We start from the raw sequence: 23,315 nt of genomic DNA on the forward strand, positions 1-23,315 counted from the left end.
ATCCATGGTCATCGGACCGGACCCCCTCCACAAGGGAGGGGGGGACATAGGAGAAAGAAAAGAAGCGGCAGATCAACTGGTCTAAAAAGGAGGTCTATTTAAAGGCTAGAGTATACAGATGAGTTTTAAGGTGAGACTTAAATGCTTCTACTGAGGTAGCATCTCGAACTGTTACCGGAAGGGGATTCCAGAGTACTGGAGCCCGAACGGAAAACGCTCTATAGCCCGCAGACTTTTTTTGGGCTCTAGGAGGCGTTTCAACACGTATCTGGGCTACAGCGGCGTTCTCTGCCGGTGACCTCGCTGACGGTGCTAGAGGAGGCGGGAGGTGAGGGGGGGGGGGGGGGAGGGGGCTTTGCCGCTTCTGCTTTTTTCACAGTGAGCGTGTTGCCGCTGAACAGCATAGCGTGTGCTGGCAGGAAGAGGAAGAGAAGAGCGAGCAGTGAAAAAAAAAAAAGAAAAAAAAAAAGTGTTTTGTTCACCCCAGGAAGACGCTGACATGATGTGAGTGAGCCGGGCTCCCAGACATGATCTTCTAGCACCAAGGTAAGACTCTTGTCGCCGCCGTTGTTGCAAGTTCTCAGACTTTACCATTAGGTTTTTGCCCTGTCGCTTTCCAAAAAAAAAAACGAAGTTACATTTCTGGAAAGCCGACAAGCTCCAACCTGCCGGCCGCATTTTGTTCCCCCCCCTCCCCCCACACCCCCCTGCACATGTTTTGCAAGAGTGGTGACGCAGAAGAAGCGGCAGCAAAAAAAAAAAAATTCAGCACAGTTTTCACACTCGAAACAAGTCGGATCCTTTTAGAAGCGGATTTGTTCCGAACGTAACGAGGAACTATAACTGGAACTATGCTCCACAACGCAATGCTCAGTTTTACACCGTCCACTTTTTTGTTACGATTTCACACTTACTCGATTCACTCTTTTATTCCAATTTCTCACTTTCACTCCATTCGCTCTTCTATCACAATTTCTCACTACTCAATTACTCTTTTATTACATTTTCTCACTTTTACTTGATTTCTTTTTTTTGCCAATTTCTGACTTACTTGATTCACTCTTTTATTCCAATTTGTCACTTTTACTTGATTAACTTTTTTATTCTAATTCCTCACTTTTACGCGATTCACTCTTTTATTCCCATTGCTAACTTTTACCAGAATCCCTCTTAAATTCCAAATAGTGAATTTTACTCGATTCACTCTTTTATTCCAATTTCTCACTTACTCGATTCACTCTTTTATTCAAATTGCTCACTTTTACTCGATTCACTCTTTTATTCCAATTGCTCACTTTTACTCGATTCACTCTTTTATTCCAATTCCTCACTTTTACTCGATTCACCCTTTTATTCCAATTTCTCACTTTTACTTGATTCACCCTTTTATTCCAATTTCTCACTTTTACTTGATTCACTCTTTTATTCCAATTCCTCACTTTTACTTGATTCACTCTTTTATTCCAATTCCTCACTTTTACTCGATTTACTCTTTTATTCCAATTTCTCACTTACTCGATTCACTCTTTTATTCCAATTTCTCACTTACTCGATTCACTCTTATTCCAATTCCTCACTTTTACTCAATTCACTCTTTTATTCCAATTTCTCACTTTTAATTGATTCACTCTTTTTTCTCCAATTCCTCACTCTAACTCGATTCACTCTTTTATTCCAATTCCTCACTTGTACTCCATTCGCTCTTCTATCACAATTTCTCACTACTCAATTACTCTTTTATTACATTTTCTCACTTTTACTTGATTTCTTTTTTTTTGCCAATTTCTGACTTACTTGATTCACACTTTTATTCCAATTTGTCACTTTCACTTGATTCACTCTTTTATTCTAATTCCTCACTTTTACGCGATTCACTCTTTTATTCCAATTCCTAACTTTTACCAGAATCCCTCTTAAATTCCAAATAGTCAATTTTACTCGATTCACTCTTTTATTCCAATTTCTCACTTAGTCGATTTACTCTTTTATTCCAATTGCTCACTTTTACTCGATTCACTCTTTTATTCCAATTGCTCACTTTTACTCGATTCACTCTTTTATTCCAATTGCTCACTTTTACTCGATTCACCCTTTTATTCCAATTTCTCACTTTTACTCGATTCACACTTTTATTCCAATTACTCACTTTTACTTGATTCACCCTTTTATTCCAATTTCTCACTTTTACTTGATTCACTCTTTTATTCCAATTTCTCACTTTTACTTAATTCACTCTTTTATTCCAATTTCTCACTTTTACTCGATTCACACTTTTATTCCAATTACTCACTTTTACTTGATTCACCCTTTTATTCCAATCTCTCACTTTTACTTGATTCACTCTTTTATTCCAATTTCTCACTTTTACTTGATTCACTCTTTTATTCCAATTCCTCACTTTTACTCGATTTACTCTTTTATTCCAATTCCTCACTTACTCGATTCACTCTTATTCCAATTCCTCACTTTTACTCAATTCACTCTTTTATTCTAATTTCTCACTTTTTATTGATTCACTCTTTTTTCTCCAATTCCTCACTCTAACCCGATTCACTCTTTTATTCCAATTTCTCACTTTCACTCCATTCGCTCTTCTAACACAATTTCTCACTACTCCATTACTCTTTTATTAAATGTTATCACTTTTACTTGATTTCTTTTTTTTTGCCAATTTCTGACTTACTTGATTCACACTTTTATTCCAATTTGTCACTTTTACTTGATTCACTCTTTTATTCTGATCCCTCACTTTTACGAGATTCACTGTTTTATTCCAATTCCTAACTTTTACCAGAATCTCTCTTAAATTCCAAATAGTCAATTTTACTCGATTCACTCTTTTATTCCAATTTCTCACTTACTCAATTCACTCTTTTATTCCAATTGCTCACTTTTACTCGATTCACTCTTTTATTCCAATTCCTCACTTTTACTCGATTCACGCTTTTATTCCAATTCCTCACTTTTACTCGATTCACCCTTTTATTCCAATTTCTCACTTTTACTTGATTCACTCTTTTATTCCAATTTCTCACTTTTACTTGATTCACTCTTTAATTCCAATTTCTCACTTTTACTTGATTCACTCTTTTATTCCAATTCCTCACTTTTACTCGATTTACTCTTTTACTCTAATTTCTCACTTACTCGATTCACTCTTATTCCAATTCCTCACTTTTACTCAATTCACTCTTTTATTCCAATTTCCCACTTTTAATTGATTCACTCTTTTTTCTCCAATTCCTCACTCTAACTCGATTCACTCTTTTATTCCAATTTCTCACTTTTACTCGATTCACTCTTTTATTCAAATTCCTCAGTTTTACTAGATTCACACTTTTATTCCTATTTGTCACTTTTACTCGATTCACTCCTCTAATCCAATTTCTCAGGACTCAATTCACCTTTTTATTAAATTTTCTGACTTGCTTGATTTACTCTTTTATTCCAATTTCTCACTTTTACTCGATTCACTCTTTTATTCAATTTTTTTCACTTTTACTCCATTCACTCTTTTATTCCAAATCTCTCACTTTTACTCGATTTACACTTTTATTCCAATTTCTCACGACTCAATACACTCTTTTATTAAATGTTCTCACTTTTACTCGATGTACTCTTTTATTCCAATTTCTCACTTACTCGATTCAAACTTTTATTCCAATTTCTCACTTTTACTCAATTCAGTCTTGTATTCCAATTTCTCACTTTCACTTGGTTCACTCTTACATTCCAATTCCTCACTTTTACTCAATTCACTCTTCTATTCAAATTTCTCACGACTCAATTCAGTCTTTTATTCAAAGTCCTCACTTTTACTCAATTCTCTCTTTTATTCCAATTTCTCACTTTTACTTGATTCACTCTTTTTTCCAATTCCTCACTCTTACTCGATTCACTCTTTTATTTCAATTCGTCCGTCTTACTCGATTCACTCTTTTGTTTCAATTTTTCTTTCAAGACACTCTCCTATCTTCTAATTTCATATCTTAAATATTTAAATTCAATGAATGAAATTAGATCTGACATGTTAAAAAAAAGTATGAAATGTAATTTTATAAGTGAAATATTTCAATTTAACATGTTAAATTAAATTTGACTTGGGAAAACAACTACATTTACTTTATCAAATATAATTTTAGAACTGAAGTATTTTAATTTAACATATTAAATTTGAAATGTGAAAACATAATTCTATGTATGAAATATACATTTATAAATGAAATATTTTGATTTGACATATTAATTTTGACATAAAAAATAAATGTATTAAATACAACTATATAACTGATAAAGTTAATTTTATCATATTACATTCGACATGTAAAAAAAACCTTGTAAATTTATGTAAATTAGACATGTGAACAAAATCATTTTATGTATTAAATATCACTTTATAACTGAAATATTTAACATTTAACATAATAAAGTAGACATGTGAAAAAACAACATAACTTTATGTATTAAATATAACTTTACAACTGAAATATTTACCTTTATCATAAAAATTTGAGGTACAAATTTTTTTTTATTAAATATTACTTTAAAACTGAAATATTTCACTTTACCATTAAACATTTGACATATGAAAACTATTTTTTTTAAATAATACTAAATATATAACTGAAATATTTTTTTGTTTAATATACTAAATTAGACATGTAAAAAAACAGAATTGTATGTATTAAAAAAAACTTTATAGCTAAAATATTTCACAATATCATAAAAAATTTGACCCTTTGGAAAAAAAAATACATCTTTATAACTGAAATATTTGTGTGTTGGCTCTGTGATGAGGTGGCGACTTGTCCAGGGTGTACCCCGCCTTCCGCCTGATTGTAGCTGAGATAGGCGCCAGCACCCCCCGCCACCCCAAAAGGGAATAAGCGGTAGGAAATGGATGGATGGATGGATAATGAAAAAAAAATTGATGTATTAAAAATGAATTGACAAATTAGAATAAAACGCAGAAGTGAAATACTTTAACATATAAATTAATTTTACAACTGAAAAAAGAAAAAACTAAGGTGTGTAAGTTGTTTTCAATTCGTGTCACATGGTTGTTGCTACGTAGATTTCCCTGGGCACACTTCATTTGTGTCCATCCATCCATCCATTTTCTACCGCTTATTCCCTTTCGGGGTCGCGGGGGGCGCTGGCGCCTATCTCAGCTACAATCGGGTGGAAGGCAGGGTACACCCTGGAAAAGTCACCACCTCATCGCAGGGCCAACAGAGATAGACAGACAACATTCACACTCACATTTTGAATTATTTGCTGACAGCTAAGCCACGCCCACTAGGCTATAACATGAAATATGCTGCATTCAATGCTGCTGGGCAAATTGACACCCAGGAGGTCAGATGAGTCCAACATTGCTCTGCATGAAGTAGAAAATGAAAGCAAATGTCTTACCCGGTCTGTTGTTGCTTCATGGCGTGCGTAGAGTTCCGAGTGGACATGGCTCTGGTCTGCGCCCAAGCGGAGGTAAAAGAGGGCGTCGCCCAAAGAGGGGAGGCGGAGAAACTGAAAAGGTCCGAACTAGAGGAGGAGGAGACAAAGGACGAGGATTTAGTGGACGTTGATGACTTGCCGCAGGATGCGAGTGACGCACGTGTCCCCCCGCCACACCTGTACCTGGGCTTCAAGCCCCTATGCAGGGAGGGGCTACTTCTCGGAAGCATGCGCAGCAAGGAGGAGGAGGACGCCAAACAAGTCAGTGAGGAACATGTCAAATAAGTCCAAACAGTCACGTGACCTCTCTCCTCTTCACTCGTCAGGCTCGCCGGCTGACCCCCGACTTCCCGGACGCGCTCTACGAGCTGCTGTGCACGCTGCAGGAGGGCCGGCGCCTCAATGACCAGCGCTGCTCCTTCAGGCTGGAGGGCGCCATGAGGAGGCGGTGCCACTCCGAGCCCAACGTCCTGGGGCACGCAGACAGAGGCGAAGGGCGGAGAGGTCTGCATGCAACGCCGCTTTCAGACACGGGGGGAGGGGGGCGGCAGAGAGTCCATATGGATCATGTGTCAACATTAATCGCGAATAAATCGGGCCTAGGTAACAGAGGATGGCTACTTTTATATAAGCCACATCAATTTAATAGCAAAGACTACTTCCGGACTCGGCAACTATACTTTACTGACATCTAATTTCTCGGAATTGCAACTGCATGCAAATGCTATGACATAATACTTGCGAATGAGACCTAGAAATTGTAAAAAAAACGATTTTTGATTGAATGGCAATTTTAAAAAAATCGATAAAAAAACAGTGGGGCAAAAAAGTATTTAGTCAGCCACCGAGTGTGCAAGTTCTCCCACTTAAAATGATGACAGAGGTCTGTAATTTTCATCATAGGTACACTTCAACTGTGAGAGACAGAATGTGAAAAACAAATCCAGGAATTCCCATTGTAGGAATTTTAAATAATTTATTTGTAAATGATGGTGGAAAATAAGTATTTGGTCAACCATTCAAAGCTCTCACTGATGGAAGGAGGTTTTGGCTCAAAATCTCACGATACATGGCCCCATTCATTCTTTCCTTAACACGAATCAATCGTCCTGTCCTCTTAGCAGAAAAACAGCCCCAAAGCATGATGTTTCCACCCCCATGCTTCACAGTAGGTGTGGTGTTCTTGGGATGCAACTCAGCGAGTTGAGTTTATACCAAAAAGTTCTATTTTGGTTTCATCTGACCACATGACATTCTCCCAATCCTCTGCTGTATCATCCATGTATCCGTTTTGGTATAAACTCAACTCATCGTGTTTGGAGGAAGAAGAATACTGAGTTGCATCCCAAGAACACCATACCTACTGTGAAGCATGGGGGTGGAAACATCATGCTTTGGGGCTGTTTTTCTGCTAAGGGGACAGGACGATTGATCCGTGTTAAGGAAAGAATGAATGGGGCCATGTATCGTGAGATTTTGAGCCAAAACCTCCTTCCATCAGTGAGAGCTTTGAATGGTTGACCAAATACTTATTTTCCTCCATAATTTACACATAAATTCTTTAAAATTCCAGGATTTTTTTCACATTCTGTCTCTCACAGTTGAAGTGTACCTATGATGAAAATTACAGACCTCTGTCATCATTTTAAGTGGGAGAACTTGCACAATCGGTGGCTGACTAAATACTTTTTTGACCCACTGTATATGTATATATATATATATATATATATATATATAATTCTTTTTATTTCAATGAGTGCTGTCCAGCTACTCAGACAAATCCTATTATTGATATAGATCAGACCTGGGCAAATTAAGGCCCTGGGGCCACAGGCCCGCCGGAAATTCCCAAATAATTGTTTTAGATGTTTACAATGGAAAGTGTAGCTGCCATCATGATGTGCAGTGATTATTTTCTAATGACCGGAAGTCCTCAACTATACTATAAGTCTTCCAATGCTTGGAATCTGTGTCATATACTAGTAACTATGGTCATCTAATTAGTTACTATGGTCATCTAATTAGTTACTATGGTCATCTAATTAGTTACCATGGTCATCTAAGTAGTTACCATGGTCATCTAATTAGTTACCATGGTCATCTAATTAGTTACTATGGTCATCTAATTAGTTACTATGGTCATCTAATTAGTTACCATGGTCATCTAATTAGTTACCATGGTCATCTAATTAGTTACTATGGTCATCTAATTAGTTACTATGGTCATCTAATTAGTTACCATGGTCATCTAATTAGTTACCATGGTCATCTAATTAGTTACTATGGTCGTCATCTAATTAGTTACCATGGTCATCTAATTAGTTACCATGGTCATCTAATTAGTTACTATGGTCACTATGAGATATCTCAGATTGGAGGTGGGGTTTTTTTTTCACTATGTTTGTTGCATTTTGCTTGTGTTTCGTTTGATTGTAAAATATGTTGTCAATATTCAGTGTTTTATCATTCATAGTTAATATGGTAAATCCCACATTCTTTATTTTTACGTACATTCTGGGTGTCTAATTCAGTAAAAAACAAAAATGGAATGGCATTCCATTTTTTAAGGCGGTCTGTCATAACGTTTATAGCTTTCAATCATTATTGGGAGATTTTGTATGAGTGTTCCTAAAAATTGATAAACTGGCCCCCACACACACTTTTTTAAAATCTAAATCTGCCCTCCCCCCCAGATTTACTTAAGAAAAAAGAATCGTTAGATATTTGTATTTGGCTTCATAGAATTTTATTAAACAAAACCATATTTTTTTAGTAATTCAGAAATTTAACTGAGCTGTGTATCTATTTTATGGAGGAATGTTGTTAATCAGAAAACTGGCAGCCAATTTTATTAAAAAAAGTATCGTTTTGAAACAAGTATCGTTTTAAATCTAGAATCGATTCTGAATTGAGTCGTTACCTCCAAGAATTGAATCGAATGGTGCCCAAAGATTCACAACCCACTGTTGAATGTAAAATTAAAATGTTATTATTAAATCAATTTATTTGACACAATTACATAAAGACACGAATCAACCCAAATACATAAAATAAATATGTATATATTATAGATATAAAACATTTAATAACATTAAATTATAAAAATAAATAGAGTAAATTAATTTTATTTAATTTACTACCAGATGAACACAAAAAGTACCAGGTTACGAGGATTAGTGCTATTGACTTGGAGTTTAAAATAAGTAATTTGAATGATCAAATGTTTTTATGTGATTATTGATTTTTGATGCGTCGTCCACACAAATATTGATTTGACACAAAAAGGTTCTCTGTGTCACACACGTTCTTTGACACACAAAAAAGGAAACCTGCCAACACTGGATGACAGCGGGCTAACTATCCATCCATCCATCCATCATTTTCCGCTTATCCGAGGTCGGGTCACGGGGGCAGCAGCCTAAGCAGGGAAGCCCAGACTTCCCTCTCTCCAGCCACTTCGTCTAGCTCTTCCCGGGGGATCCCGAGGCATTCCCAGGCCAGCCGGGAGACATAGTCTTCCCAACGTGTCCTGGGTCTTCCCCGTGGCCTCCTACCAGCTGGACGTGCCCTAAACACCTCCCTAGGGAGGCGTTCGGGTGGCATCCTGACCAGATGCCCGAACCACCTCATCTGGCTCCTCTCGATGTGAAAGAGCAGCGGCTTTACTTTGAGTTCCTCCCGGATGGCAGAGCTTCTCACCCTATCTCTAAGGGAGGAAACTCATTTCGGCCGCTTGTACCCGTGATCTTATCCTTTCGGTCATGACCCAAAGCTCATGACCAGAGGTGAGGATAGGAACGTAGATCGACCGGTAAATTGAGAGCTTTGCCTTCCGGCTCAGCTCCTTCTTCACCACAACGGATCGATACAAAGTCCGCATTACTGAAGACGCCGCACCGATCCGCCTGTCGATCTCACCATCCACTCTTCCCTCACTCGTGAACAAGACTCCGAGGTACTTGAACTCCTCCACTTGGGGCTAACTAACACTGGTAAAATTACTTCAAATATTGTTCATTTATTGATTAATATGTGGAATTACCAAAATGATGGTTGTAGAGATCAAATAATTATTCATAAAAACGTAAAACGGTATTGCTGCTGTAATATTTTTTTTTGGGCAATGTTCTCCCAAAAGCTACATAAGTAATAAAATTAATTGTGATATCGGTAGGAAATGGGTGGGAATGCCCTAAGTGTGCTAGCCGCTGAACCGCCTATACTGAAATGCTTGAATGTCCAGGGTGAGTGGAGTGTGTGGATGTTGTGAATTATATTTATATAGCGCTTTTCTCTAGTGACTCAAAGCGCTTTACATAGTGAAACCCAATATCTAAGTTACATTTTTAAACCGGTGTGGGTGGCACTGGGAGCAGGTGGGTAAAGTGTCTTGCCCAAGGACACAACAGCAGTGACTAGGATGGCAGAAGCGGGAATCGAACCTGCAACCCTCAAGTTGCTGGCACGGCCACTCTACCAACCGAGCTATACACATGTTGGAACGGTTCCAATCGGTTGAGAAATGTGGGCTATGAAGAGGTTTGTACAGTATATCGCCCATTTATTTTCAACAAGGAAACATTCCTGGTAATCAGAGAATTTTACGGACTGGGAAACATGCTGGCTGGAATTTCCAGGGTGAGTGAGTGGAGTGTGTGGATGTTGGAACGGTTCAAAACGGTTGAGAAATGTGGGATATGGAGAGGTTTGTATATTGCCCATTCATTGTCAATAGAGAGAAAATTCTGATAAATTCCAGGTAAACTGGGAATTTGTGTAAGAGTAGTGTGTGTGGATGGTTGAAAGGACGGAATCGGGATTAGAAATGGCGCAACATTTTGAGAATTTGGGCATTGTTGATCCATGCACATGTTCATTCATTTATTTGAATGTGAATTTCCTGGAAATTTTGGAATTTCCGAAAAACCGAGAATTTTTAAAAAATATGGATAAAACCCTCATTGTCCTCGATCACATAAATGGATTGGTGTTGGCATTTTTTGAATCAGTTGAAAAATGTTGACAACTTTGAAATGAGAATGGCTATTTTTGAATTCCTTGAATTTCGGGGAAGCCGGGAATTTGTACGAAAAAAAATAGGAGCGTTTGTTGTCCCAACTAAGTGGAATGTTTTGAAGGTAGAATGGTAACAAACGGTTGAAAAATGTGGACTGTGAAAACTGCAGAAAGAGGCTTTGGAGAATCAGGAATTTTGGGAATACCTGGATTTTTTTTTTTACCTTGGTAGTTTGATTGTCCGAAGTGAGCGGAGTGTGTGGATGTTGGAATGGTTCCAATCGGTTGAGAAATGTGGAATATGGAGAGGTTTTGTAAATTGCCCATTCATTTTCAACGGGGAAACATTCCTGGTGATTCCCGGTAATCAGGAAAATTTTCCAAACTTGGAAACATGCTGGCTGGAATTTTCAGGGTGAGTGGAGTGTGTGGATGTTGGAACGGTCCAAATCGGTTGAGAAATGTGGGATATCAATCAATCAATCAATCAATCAATGTTTACTTATATAGCCCTAAATCACTAGTGTCTCAAAGGGCTGCACAAACCACTACGACATCCTCGGTAGGCCCACATAAGGGCAAGGAAAACTCACACCCAGTGGGACGTCGGTGACAATGATGACTATGAGAACCTTGGAGAGGAGGAAAGCAATGGATGTCGAGCGGGTCTAACATGATACTGTGAAAGTTCAATCCATAATGGATCCAACACAGTCGCAAGAGTCCAGTCCAAAGCGGATCCAACACAGCAGCGAGAGTCCCGTTCACAGTGGAGCCAGCAGGAAACCATCCCAAGCGGAGGCGGATCAGCAGCGCAGAGATGTCCCCAGCCGATACACAGGCGAGCAGTACATGGCCACCGGATCGGACCGGACCCCCTCCACAAGGGAGGGTGGGACATAGAAGAAAAAGGAAAGAAACGGCAGATCAACTGGTCTAAAAAGGGAGTCTATTTAAAGGCTAGAGTATACAAATGAGTTTTAAGGTGAGACTTAAATGCTTAAATGGATATGGAGAGGTTTGTATATTGCCCATTCATTTTCAATTGGGGGAAAATTCTGAGAAATTCCGGGTAAACCGGGAATTTGTGGAAGAGTAGTGTGTGTGGATGGTGGAAAGGACGGAATCGGGTTTAAAAATGGCGCAACATTTTGAGAATTTGGGCATTTCTGATGCATAAAAATGTCTATTAATTTGAATGGGAATTTCCTGGAAATTTTGGAATTTCAGGAAAACCGAGAATATTAGAAAAAAAAATATATAGATAATACCGTAATTATCCTTGATAAGATAAATGGGTTGGTGTTGGCATTTTTTGAATCGGTTGAAAAATGTTGACGTAGTTACACTTTGAAATGAGAATGGCTATTTCTGAATTCCTGGAATGTCGGGGAAACCGGGAACTTGTACGGAAAAAAAATAGAAGCGTTTGTTGTCCCAACTAAGAGGAATGTTTTGCAGGGAGAATTGGTCAAAAACGGTTGAAAAATGTGGACAGTGAAAACTTTCCAGGAAGAGGCTTTATAGAATTGGGAATTTTGGGAATACCTGAAATTTTTTTTTACCTTGGTAGTTTGATTCTCCGAAGTGAGCGGAGTGTGTGGATGTTGGAACAGTTCCAATCGGTTGAGAAATGTGGTATAGGGAGAGGTTTGTATATTGACCATTCATTTTCCGAACCAGGAAACATGCTGGCTGGAATTTCCAGGGTGAGTGGAGTGTGGGGATGTTGGAACAGTTCAAATTGGTTGAGAAATGTGGAGTATGAAGTTGATTGTGTGATTTACATTCATTGTCAATACGGAAAAAATTCAGAAAATTTCTGGGTAAACCGGGAATTTGTGGAAGAGTAGAGTCTGTGGATGGTGGAAAGGACGGAATCGGGTTTAAAAATGGTGCAACATTTTGAGAATTTTGGGCATTGTTGATCTATGAAAAATGTGGACTGTGAAAACTTTCCAGGAAGAGGCTTTGAAAAATCCGGAATTTTGGGAATACCTTGAATTCTTTTTTACCTTGGTAGTTTTTACCTTGGTAGTTTGATTGTCCAAAGTAAGCGGAGTGTGTGGATGTTGGAACGGTTCAAATCGGATGAGAAATGTGGGATATGGAGAGGTTTGTATATTGCCCATTCATTTTCAACTGGGAAACATTCGTGGTAATTCCTGGTAATCAAGGATTTTTCTGAACTGGGAAAAATGCTGGCCTGAATTTCCAGGGTGAGTGGAGTGTGGCGATATTGGAACGGTTCAAATCGGTTGAGAAATGTGGGATATGGAGAGGTTTGTATATTGGCCATTCATCTTCAACGGGGAAACATTCCTGGTAATTAGGAAATTTTCCGAACTTGGAAACATGCTGGCTGGAATTTCCAGGGTGAGTGGACTGTGTGGATGTTGGAACAGTTCCAATCGGCTGAGAAATGTGGGATATGGGGAGGTTTTGTAAATTGCCCATTCATTTTCAACGGGGAAACATTCCTGGTAATTCCCGGTAATCAGGAAAATTTTCCAAACTTGGAAACATGCTGGCTGGAATTTCCAGGGTGAGTGGAGTGTGTGGATGTTGGAACGGTCCAAATCGGTTGAGAAATGTGGGATATCAATCAATCAATCAATCAATCAATCAATCAATGTTTACTTATATAGCCCTAAATCACTAGTGTCTCAAAGGGCTGCACAAACCACTACGACATCCTCGGTAGGCCCACATAAGGGCAAGGAAAACTCACACCCAGTGGGACGTCGGTGACAATGATGACTATGAGAACCTTGGAGAGGAGGAAAGCAATGGATGTCGAGCGGGTCTAACATGATACTGTGAAAGTTCAATCCATAAGGGATCCAACACAGTCGCGAGAGTCCAGTCCAAAGCGTATCCAACACAGCAGTGAGAGTCCCGTTCACAGCGGAGCCAGCAGGAAACCATCCCAAGCGGAGGCGGATCAGCAGCGCAGAGATGTCCCCAGCCGATACACAGGCGAGCAGTACATGGCCACCGGATCGGACCGGACCCCCTCCACAAGGGAGAGTGGGACATAGAAGAAAAAGGAAAGTAACGGCAGATCAACTGGTCTAAAAAGGGAGTCTATTTAAAGGCTAGAGTATACAAATGAGTTTTAAGGTGAGACTTAAATGCTTAAATGGATATGGAGAGGTTTGTATATTGCCCATTCATTTTCAATAGGGGGAAAATTCTGAGAAATTCCGGGTAAACCGGGAATTTGTGGAAGAGTAGTGTGTGTGGATGGTGGAAAGGACGGAATCGGGTTTAAAAATGGCGCAACATTTTGAGAATTTGGGCATTGTTGATCCATGAAAACGTCTATTCATTTGGATGGGAATTTCCTGGAAATTTTTGAATTTTGGGAAAACCGGGAATTTTACAAAAAAAAAAAGATAATACCCGGATTGTCCTTGATCACATGAATGGGTTGGTGTTGGCCTTTTTTGAGTCGGTTGAAAAATGTTGACGTAGTAACACTTTGAAATGAGAATGGCTAATTCTGAATTCCTGGAATGTCGGGGAAATCGGGAATTTGTACGAAAAAAAATAGGAGCGTTTGTTGTCCCAACTAAGATGAATTTTTTGCAGGGAGAATTGGTTAAAAACGGTTGAAAAATGTGGACAGTGAAAACTTTCCAGGAAGAGGCTTTATAGAATCGGGAATTTTGGGAAAACCGTGAATATTAGAAAAAATATATAAATAATACCCTAATTGTCCTTGATAACATAAATGGGTTGGTGTCGGCATTTTTTGAATCGGTTGAAAAATGTTGACGTAGTAACCCTTTGAAATGAGAATGGGTATTTCTAAATTCCTGGAATGTCGGGAAAACCGGGAATTTGTACGAAAAAAAAATAGGAGCGTTTGTTGTTCCAACTAAGAGGAATGTTTTGAAGGGAGAATTGGTCAAAAACGGTTGAAAAATGTGGACAGTGAAAACTTTCCAGGAAGAGGCTTTATAGAATCGGGAATTTTGGGAAAACCGGGAATATTAGAAAAAATATATAAATAATACCCTAATTTTCCTTGATAACATAAATGGGTTGGTGTTGGCATTTTTTGAATCGGTTAAAAAATGTTGACGTAGTAACCCTTTGAAATGAGAATGGGTATTTCTAAATTCCTGGAATGTCGGGGAAACCGGGAATTTGTACGAAAAAAAATAGGAGCGTTTGTTGTCCCAACTAAGATGAATTTTTTGCAGGGAGAATTGGTCAAAAACGGTTGAAAAACGTGGACAGTGAAAACTTTCCAGGAAGAGGCTTTATAGAATCGGGAATTTTGGGAAAACCGGGAATATTAGAAAAAATATATAAATAATACCCTAATTGTCCTTGATAACATAAATGGGTTGGTGTTGGCATTTTTTGAATCGGTTAAAAAATGTTGACGTAGTAACCCTTTGAAATGAGAATGGGTATTTCTAAATTCCTGAACATTTCGGGAAAACCGGTAATTTGTATTAAAAAATAATAAAATAATAGTTGTTGTCCCAACAAAAGAGGAATGTTTTGAAGGGAAAATGGTCAAAAACGGTGGAAGAATGTGGACAGTGAAAACTTTCCAGGAAAAGGCTTTGGAGAACTGGGAATTTGGGGAATACCTGGAATTTTCTTTGACCTTGGTAGTTTGATTGCCCCGAGGTGAGTGGATGGTGGGACGGTTCGAATCAGGTGAGAAATGTGGGAATTGTGCTTGTTTGAAAATTTTCATTAAGCAAAATGCCACAGAAAACTGGGAATTCTGGGTAATCCGGCAGCGTTTTGATACTGGACGGGTCAGATCGGACAAAAACTGTGGGCTGTGGAGCGCGCCAAAATGTTTGCCTCGGAAAATTAACAACAATAATAATAAATCGACAATTGTAGAAATGCTACAAAGTTACGAGTGCTTACACTAAACGGACTCACCACTGCCTCTGCAGGGACAAAGTGGCATTACAAGAGGAAAAAAAACAACAACTCACACCCACTTTCCCTTGTGGAGGGGGTCCGGTCCGATCCGGTGGCCATGTACTGCTTGCCTGTGTATCGGCTGGGGACATCTCTGCGCTGCTGATCCGCCTCCGCTTGAGATGGTTTCCTGCTGGCTCCGCTGTGAACGGGACTCTCGCTGCTGTGTTGGATCCGCTTTGGACTGGACTCTCGCGACTGTGTTGGATCCATTGTGGATTGAACTTTCACAGTATCATGTTAGACCCGCTGGACATCCATTGCTTTCCTCCTCTCCAAGGTTCTCATAGTCATCATTGTCACCGACGTCCCACTGGGTCATTATTGTCACCGATGTCCCACTGGGTGTGAGTTTTCCTTGCCCTTATGTGGGCCTACCGAGGATGTCGTAGTGGTTTGTGCAGCCCTTTGAGACACTAGTGATTTAGGGCTATATAAGTGAACATTGATTGATTGATTGATTTTGACGGATCACATTCGGTGCTAAAACAACTTCAATATTTGGTATGAACTTTGCTGGCGGGGGACAAAGTTGTCGAGTCACACAACATCTAAGCGTGTGTTTGTTGTTGTCGTCCTGGAACAGTCATCTTCTCCTCCATGACGTCGCTGCAGAGGGAGGAGTTCTTCGAGCTGGTGGCCACGGCCCAAGCTCGCCGCCTGGAGGACCAGAGGGCACACCTGCAGAGGCTCCCGCGGGCCAAACCCAAGGCCAGAAGTTTCCGGGGCAGCCTAAAGCAGCTGTCTTTGCCCAGGAGGCCTCCGAGGGCCGCTCCCGTCCCCAAGGAGGACCTGTACAACATGATCCTCACCACGCAGGTAATCCTTATCTTCAACATGTTTGTGAACAAATACATGTTTATTCTTTCCTCGTCCCACTGCTCACACCTGCAGGCCCAAGGCAGGCTGGAGGACCAGCGTAGTCGGGCCCCGGGGCCCATGGATGACGAGGACTTCTTCTCCCTGCTGCTGAGGGTCCAGGGGGGACGCATGGACGAGCAGAGGACTGAGCTACCAAACCTGCTGCACATTTAAGATGTGGAAGGAACCGGGGGGGAGAGAGTCTGGCTTTTTTTTAGGTCAACGTGCTTTTCTTCTAACGCGTCACTGAACGTCTGCTTGGAATGTTTGAGCCCTTTTGACCACGGGAATCACTCTGGAACACAAAAATAATAAAATATCAAACGTCTTGCTTCCTTTAGTCACGAGAGTGTACTTCTTATTTTCAAGTCGCTTCAACAAAAGTCCTTCAGTGTACATTGTAGGTTTACTTTGATGTTAAGGTTAAAAATGTATAATATTTTGTGGGGACTAAATACAAATTGTATTTTATTTTTTCTCTAATATTTTGTTTTCAGAGTGAGTCTAGTTTAATCATTTGAATATTTTTCATTAAAAAAATGTATACACACAATTTTCATGATGTTTTTATTTTAATTTTATTTTAACGATTTGGGGGGGGGGGGAAAGTATATATATATATATATATATACACAATTTTAATAGTTTAATATGAATCATTTATTTTATTGTATCTAATTTCATCTGAAAAATAGTGCAAATATGTTGCAATTATATGCAATACATTTTTGCTTCATCAGTCAGAATTTGAATTTAATTTAATTTAATTGATTACATTTTTATTTTATTTTATTTTAATCATTTAAAAAAAAAAAATGTTTTTATACATACAATTGTAATAGTTTAATATAACAAATGTATTTTATTGTATCTAATTCAATTTGGAAAATGCTGCAAATAAATTGCGGATAAATGCAATAAATGTTTGCTTTATCAATCGAAAATAATTGAGCCATCAGCAAGTATTAATACTACCAAAAGAAAATTGCATATATGTATATATATATATATATATATATATATATATATATATACATATATATATGTGTGTGTGTGTGAAAAATCACAAGACTACTTCATCTCTACAGAACTGTTTCATGAGGGGTTCCCTCAATCGTCAGGAGATTGAGGGAACCCCTCATGAAACAGTTCTGTAGAGATGAAGTAGTCTTGTGATTTTTCCCACACATACATATTGCGCTCTACCACGGTATCGAACACTATTCTCTGGATAATCCAATTAAGACATACATGTATGTATATATATATTTATATTTATATATATATATATATATATATATATATATATATATATATATATATATATATATATATATACTTGAACATTGATTTAAATTGTCAGGAAAGAAGAGGAAGGAATTTAAAAGGTAAAAAGGTATGTGTTTAAAAATCCTAAAATCATTTTTAAGGTTGTATTTTTTCCTCTAAAATGATCTTTCTGAAAGTTATAAGAAGCAAAGTAAATGATCATACTTGATCATTTTGCGATATTGCCATATTTTTGCTGAAAGGATTTAGTAGAGCAGTGGTTCTCAACCTTTTTTCAGTGATGTACCCCCTGTGAACATTTTTTTAATTCAAGTACCCCCTAATCAGAGCAAAGCATTTTTGGTTGAAAACAAAGAGATACAGAAGTAAAATACAGCACTATGTCATCAGTTTCTAATGTATTAAATTGTATAACAGTGCAAAATATTGCTCATTTGTAGTGGTCTTTCTTGAACTATTTGGAAAAAAAAAACCTAAGAACTTGTTGAAAAATAAACAAGGGATTCAATTATAAATAAAGATTCCTACACATAAAATTAGTCATCAACTTAATGTGCCCTCTTTGGGGATTGTAATAGAGATCCATCTGGATTCATCAACTTCAATCTAAACATTTCTTCACAAAAAAAGAAATCTTTAACATCAATATTTATGGAACATGTCCACAAAAAAATCTAGCTTTCTACACTGAATATTGCATTGTTGCATTTCTTTTCACACTTACATTCATATTTTGTTGAAGTATTATTCAATAAATATATTTATGAGGGATTTTTGAATTGTTGCTGTTTTTAGAATATTTAAAAAAAAATCTCACGTACTCCTTGGCATACCTTCAAGTACCCCCAGGGGTACGCGTATTCCCATTTGAGAACCACTGTAGTAGAGAACATCGACGATAAGGTTCGCAACTTTTGGTGCTGATTAAAAAGCCCTGCCTTTACCGGAAGTCACAGACGATGACGTCACAAGGGTGAGGGCTCCTCACGTCCTCACATTGTTTATAATGGGAGCCTCCAACCAAAAGAGCTATTCGGACCGAGAAAACGACAATTTCCCCATTAATTTGAGCGAGGATGAAAGATCCGTGGATGATGATATTGATAGCGAAGGACTAGAAAAATAAATAAACAAATAAATAAAATAAATAAAATAAAAAGCGACGGCTCCGGGCGGCGGTGTGTGAGCGTTTCAGATGTAATTAGACACATTTACTAGGATAATTCTGGAAGATCCCTTATCTTCTTATTGTTTTAATAGTGTTTTAGTGAGATTGTAAAGACATACCTCGAGGTCGGATGGCTGCGGTGAACACGCCAGTGTCTCAGAGAGAAGTCGAGCTCACAGCTGCCTTTTAAACAGCTACTGCAGGAGGACGAATAATCCAATGATGTCTCCGGTAAGATATATATCACAATTTTCCCATCCAAAAACATGCTGGTTGACGTAGAGAAACATGTTCGCTTGACCGCTCTGTGTTAAAACAAATGAAACACTGGCTGTGTCTCGGTGCTAAAGACAGCTGCAATACACCGCTTTCCACCAACAGCATTGTTCTTTATAGTCTCCATTATTAATTGAACAAATTGCAAAAGATTCAGCAACACAGATGTCCAAAATACTGTGTAATTATGCGATTAAACCAGACGACTTTTAGCCGTGTGTGGTGCTGCGGTAATATTTCCTGACAGTTCGTGACGTCAGGCGCACGCGTCATCATTCCGCGACGTTTTCAACAGGATACCTCGCGGGAAACTTAAAATTGCAATTTAGTAAACTAAAAAGGCCGTATTGGCATGTGTTGCAATGTTAATATTTCATCATTGATATATAAACTATCAGACTGCGTGGTGGGTAGTAGTGGGTTTCAGTAGGCCTTTAAACACTATTCTGTTTATTTAGTTAATATGGCATTATTTATAACATTTAGGCATTGCATTTATTTGATACATTTATGTAACCCATTTATTTAGTTGTTTGTACATTTAGGCATTGCATTTATTTAGTTATTGTTACATTTATTTAATCCATTCATGTTTCCCATTTATTTTGTTATTTTTAAAATTGATTTATACCATTTATGCATTTATTATTCCTTTTATACATTGATTATTTAATGTATGGAGTCATATTTATTACATTATTTATTATTAAATTATTTAATTTATTTATGTACAATATTTATTTATTATTACATGTATTTATTTCATTTATGTATTTTTCATTCCATTTATTGAAATATTAGTCCATCTCAGGGGTCGGGAACCTTTTTGGCTGAGGGAGCCAAGAAAGCCAAATTTTTGAAAATGTATTTCCGTGAGAGCCCTATGATATTTTTTTAACACTGAATACAACTAAATGCATGCATTTTAAGGTAAGAACAACATTTTTAGAGTATAATAGGTCTCTTTTTCTTCTTGATAACATGTTTATTCTGAAGCTAACCAATAATAAATACAATTATTCTTCCCATTAATGCGACTTCTTGAACAGGTACAGTAGAAAACAATAAATGCATGAGAATGTTTTGTAAATTGAACATTATTTTTAACACTGAGATTACAGTGTAGTTATTAATTATTCATCGTGTGAAGTAATGTCAGCTAAGATTTATCTGAGAGCCAGATGCAGTCATCAAAAGAGCCACATATGGCTCGAAAGCCATAGGTTCCCTACCCCTGGTCCATGTATTTATTCCAAAGACTCTTCCATATCAATGACAGACCTGGCTAACAAGTACACTTGTCATATTTATGAACACGACGCTGACCCAGGTTCTACTTGTACAAACTGCCGAGTAACAAAAGCAGGAAGTTCTCCCGTGGAGGTCTGACATATCTGCTGATGGACGAGGGCAGCTCAGGCTGGAATAGCGGCAAGTGGAGCGTGAACGACACTTCAGGAGCACTGGGCATGACTCTGGGACAACTGTACTCGCAGGGAAAGGTACTCTTTTGTTTACCTTCTTAAAGCTGTTTGTTTGTATGCAAGCCATAATAAATAATAATAATTAAAAAAAAGACGATACTTCTTCTGCAACTACTTGGTATCCGATCTTTTCACAAAGTCCTGATTGCTGAAAACATTTTCACTTCACTTCCTGTTGCCAACACTCTTGTTTTTAAAGAACTACACAGACGTGGCCTACGTCCTTTATAATGACCAAAAGCCAACAGGGGGTGCTGGAGACAAATATGCTGGCAGAAAAGGCCACACGAAAGGTGATAAAAAAAACCATGTGGGATCTATGAGAAGGTACATACAGTATGTCAACATTACCTGTCCTCAGGTGTGGTCCTGCTCGATCACAATCAAGGCTTCTGGTTAGTCCACAGCACCCCAGCCTTCCCCCCTGTCCGTGACGCCGGACAGTACAGCTACCCTCACAGCGGGGCCAAGAACGGCCAGAACTTCCTCTGCGTCACTTTCCCACTGGAACAGTTCCACACTATTGGTAAAAAACACATAATTTGATTTGTTACTCAAGTTGACAGTAATGTACTTAGAATCCTGAGATAATGCGAAAAAAGCAATAAAAATGTATTCCAACATAACTCCTAATCCAAACGTGCAAAATGTCTAAAAAAGCCTGTGATATTGAATACATGTGAGTTTTACTAGATACAGTAGTTTTTCTATGGTTTGCAAATACAAAAATGAGGTTTTACTCAATATGACTGTATACAGTAACACTCAATATGACAGTTATTTAAACATAACACCTACACCACACATGAAAAATGGCTAATAATGCCTGAAATAATGCATCTTTAGGAGTTTTACTCGAAACATATGCTTTTTTATATCTTGCAAATGCAAAAAGTAGTTTTTTACTCAATATGACTATAATAGTCTTAGAATCCTGAGATAATGCGAAAAAAGCAATAAAAATGTATTCACACATAACTTCTAAACAACACATGCAAAATGGCTAATAATCGCTAGAGATATGTTTTTTTGTTAGTTGTACTAGAAAAATGATCTTTTGTAAGGTTTGCAAAGACACAAGTTAGTTTTTTTATTCAATATAACAGTGTAACTGTCATACTAAATATGAAAGGTTTATAATCATAACTCCAAAACCAAATATGAAATTTGTCTTAAAAAGTCTTTAATATTGAATTTATGTAGGATTTAGCAGAATCAGGTATTTTGGAAAGAATCACAAATACAAATATTAGATTTTACTGGCCTCATATTGGTCACACTCAAAATGACAGTTTTTGAAACATAACTCCAAAAATACACATGCAAAATGTTTAATAATGCCTGAAGAAATGCATCTTTGAGAGTTTTCCTGAAAAAAAAAACATTTGGTAAGGTTTGCAAAAACAAAATTTGATTTGTTACTCAATTTGACAGTATGTACTTAGAATCCTGAGATAATGCGAAAAAAGCAATAAAAATATATTCCAACATAATTCCTAATCCAAACGTGCAAAATGTCTAAAAATGCCTGTGATATTGAATACATGTGAGTTTTACTAGATACAGTTGTTTTTCAATGGTTTGCAAATACAAAAATGAGGTTTTCCCCAATATGACTGTATACTGTAACACTCAATATGACAGTTATTTAAACATAACTCCTACACCACACATGAAAAATGGCTAATAATGCCTGAAATAATGCATCTTTGGGAGTTTTACTCGAAACATATGCTTTTTAAAATCTTGCAAATGCAAAAAGTAGTTTTTTACTCAATATGACTATAATAGTCTTAGAATCCAGAGATAATGCGAAAAAAGCAATACAAATGTATTCAAACATAACTTCTAAACAACACATGGGAAATGGCTAATAATAGCTAGAGATATGTTTTTTTGTTAGTTGTACTAGAACAATGATCTTTTGTAAGGTTTGCAAAGACACAAGTTAGTTTTTTTATTCAATATAACAGTGTAACTGTCATACTAAATATGAAAGGTTTATAATCATAACTCTAAAACCAAATATGAAATCTGTCTTAAAAAGCCTTTAATATTGAATTTATGTAAGTTTTACCAAAATCAGGTATTTTGGAAAGAATCACAAATACAAATATTAGATTTTACTGGCCTCATATTGGTCACACTCAAAATGACAGTTTTTGAAACATAACTCCAAAAATACACATGCAAAATGTCTAATAATGCCCGAAGAAATGCATCTTCGAGAGTTTTCCTGAAAAAAAAAAACATTTGGTAAGGTTTGCAAAAACAAAATATGATTTGTTACTCAATTTGACAGTAATGTACTTAGAATCCTGAGATAATGCGAAAAAAGCAATAAAAATGTATTCCAACATAATTCTAAATCCAAACGCGGAAAATGTCTAAAAATGCCTGTGATATTGAATACTTGTGAGTTTTACTAGATACAGATGTTTTTCTATGGTTTGCAAATACAAAAATGAGGTTTTACTCAATATGACTGTATACTGTAACACTCAATATGACAGTTATTTAAACATAACTCCTACACCACACATGAAAAATGGCTAATAATGCCTGAAATAATGCATCTTTGGGAGTTTTACTCGAAACATATGCTTTTTTAAATCTTGCAAATGCAAAAAGTAGTTTTTTACTCAATATGACTATAATGGTCTTAGAATCCTGAGATAATGCGGAAAAAGGAATTATGTTTGAATACATTTTTATTGCTTTTTTCGCATTATCTCAGGATTCTAAGTACATTACTGTCAAATTGAGTAACAAATCAAATTTTGTTTTTGCAAACCTCACCAAATGTT

The 23,315-nt window shown here is 37.4% G+C and overlaps 2 protein-coding genes across 2 annotated transcripts; both read left to right on the forward strand.

Moving 5' to 3' along the window:
• The first annotated feature begins 378 nt into the window (after nt 1-378).
• On the forward strand, nt 379-16,630 carry LOC133539770 (G-protein-signaling modulator 1). Its single transcript, XM_061881932.1, has 5 exons — nt 379-546; nt 5,447-5,715; nt 5,781-5,958; nt 16,016-16,248; nt 16,324-16,630. The coding sequence occupies exons 2-5, from the start codon at nt 5,461-5,463 to the stop codon at nt 16,462-16,464; spliced, it is 807 nt and encodes a 268-aa protein (XP_061737916.1). The 5' UTR covers nt 379-546; nt 5,447-5,460; the 3' UTR covers nt 16,465-16,630.
• Nucleotides 16,631-18,073: 1,443 nt separating this feature from the next.
• Nucleotides 18,074-21,054, forward strand: LOC133539446 (deoxyribonuclease-2-alpha-like). The gene is made up of 3 exons (XM_061881447.1): nt 18,074-20,526; nt 20,708-20,801; nt 20,870-21,054. The coding sequence occupies exons 1-3, from the start codon at nt 20,425-20,427 to the stop codon at nt 21,052-21,054; spliced, it is 381 nt and encodes a 126-aa protein (XP_061737431.1). The 5' UTR covers nt 18,074-20,424.
• Nucleotides 21,055-23,315: the final 2,261 nt, after the last annotated feature.

Source organism: Nerophis ophidion, linkage group LG21, assembly GCF_033978795.1.
Source record: "Nerophis ophidion isolate RoL-2023_Sa linkage group LG21, RoL_Noph_v1.0, whole genome shotgun sequence".
NCBI lineage: Eukaryota > Metazoa > Chordata > Actinopteri > Syngnathiformes > Syngnathidae > Nerophis > Nerophis ophidion.

Bases quoted from the DNA above. Each gene is read 5' to 3' on its own strand.
- LOC133539770 (XM_061881932.1), top strand. From the start codon at position 5,461: ATGGCTCTGGTCTGCGCCCAAGCGGAGGTAAAAGAGGGCGTCGCCCAA. The intron at 5,959-16,015 runs GTCTGCATGCAA...GTCCTGGAACAG, and splicing joins CAGAGGCGAAGGGCGGAGAG to TCATCTTCTCCTCCATGACG. The intron at 16,249-16,323 runs GTAATCCTTATC...TCACACCTGCAG, and splicing joins ACATGATCCTCACCACGCAG to GCCCAAGGCAGGCTGGAGGA.
- LOC133539446 (XM_061881447.1), top strand. From the start codon at position 20,425: ATGGACGAGGGCAGCTCAGGCTGGAATAGCGGCAAGTGGAGCGTGAAC. The intron at 20,527-20,707 runs GTACTCTTTTGT...TTGTTTTTAAAG, and splicing joins AACTGTACTCGCAGGGAAAG to AACTACACAGACGTGGCCTA. The intron at 20,802-20,869 runs GTGATAAAAAAA...ACCTGTCCTCAG, and splicing joins CAGAAAAGGCCACACGAAAG to GTGTGGTCCTGCTCGATCAC.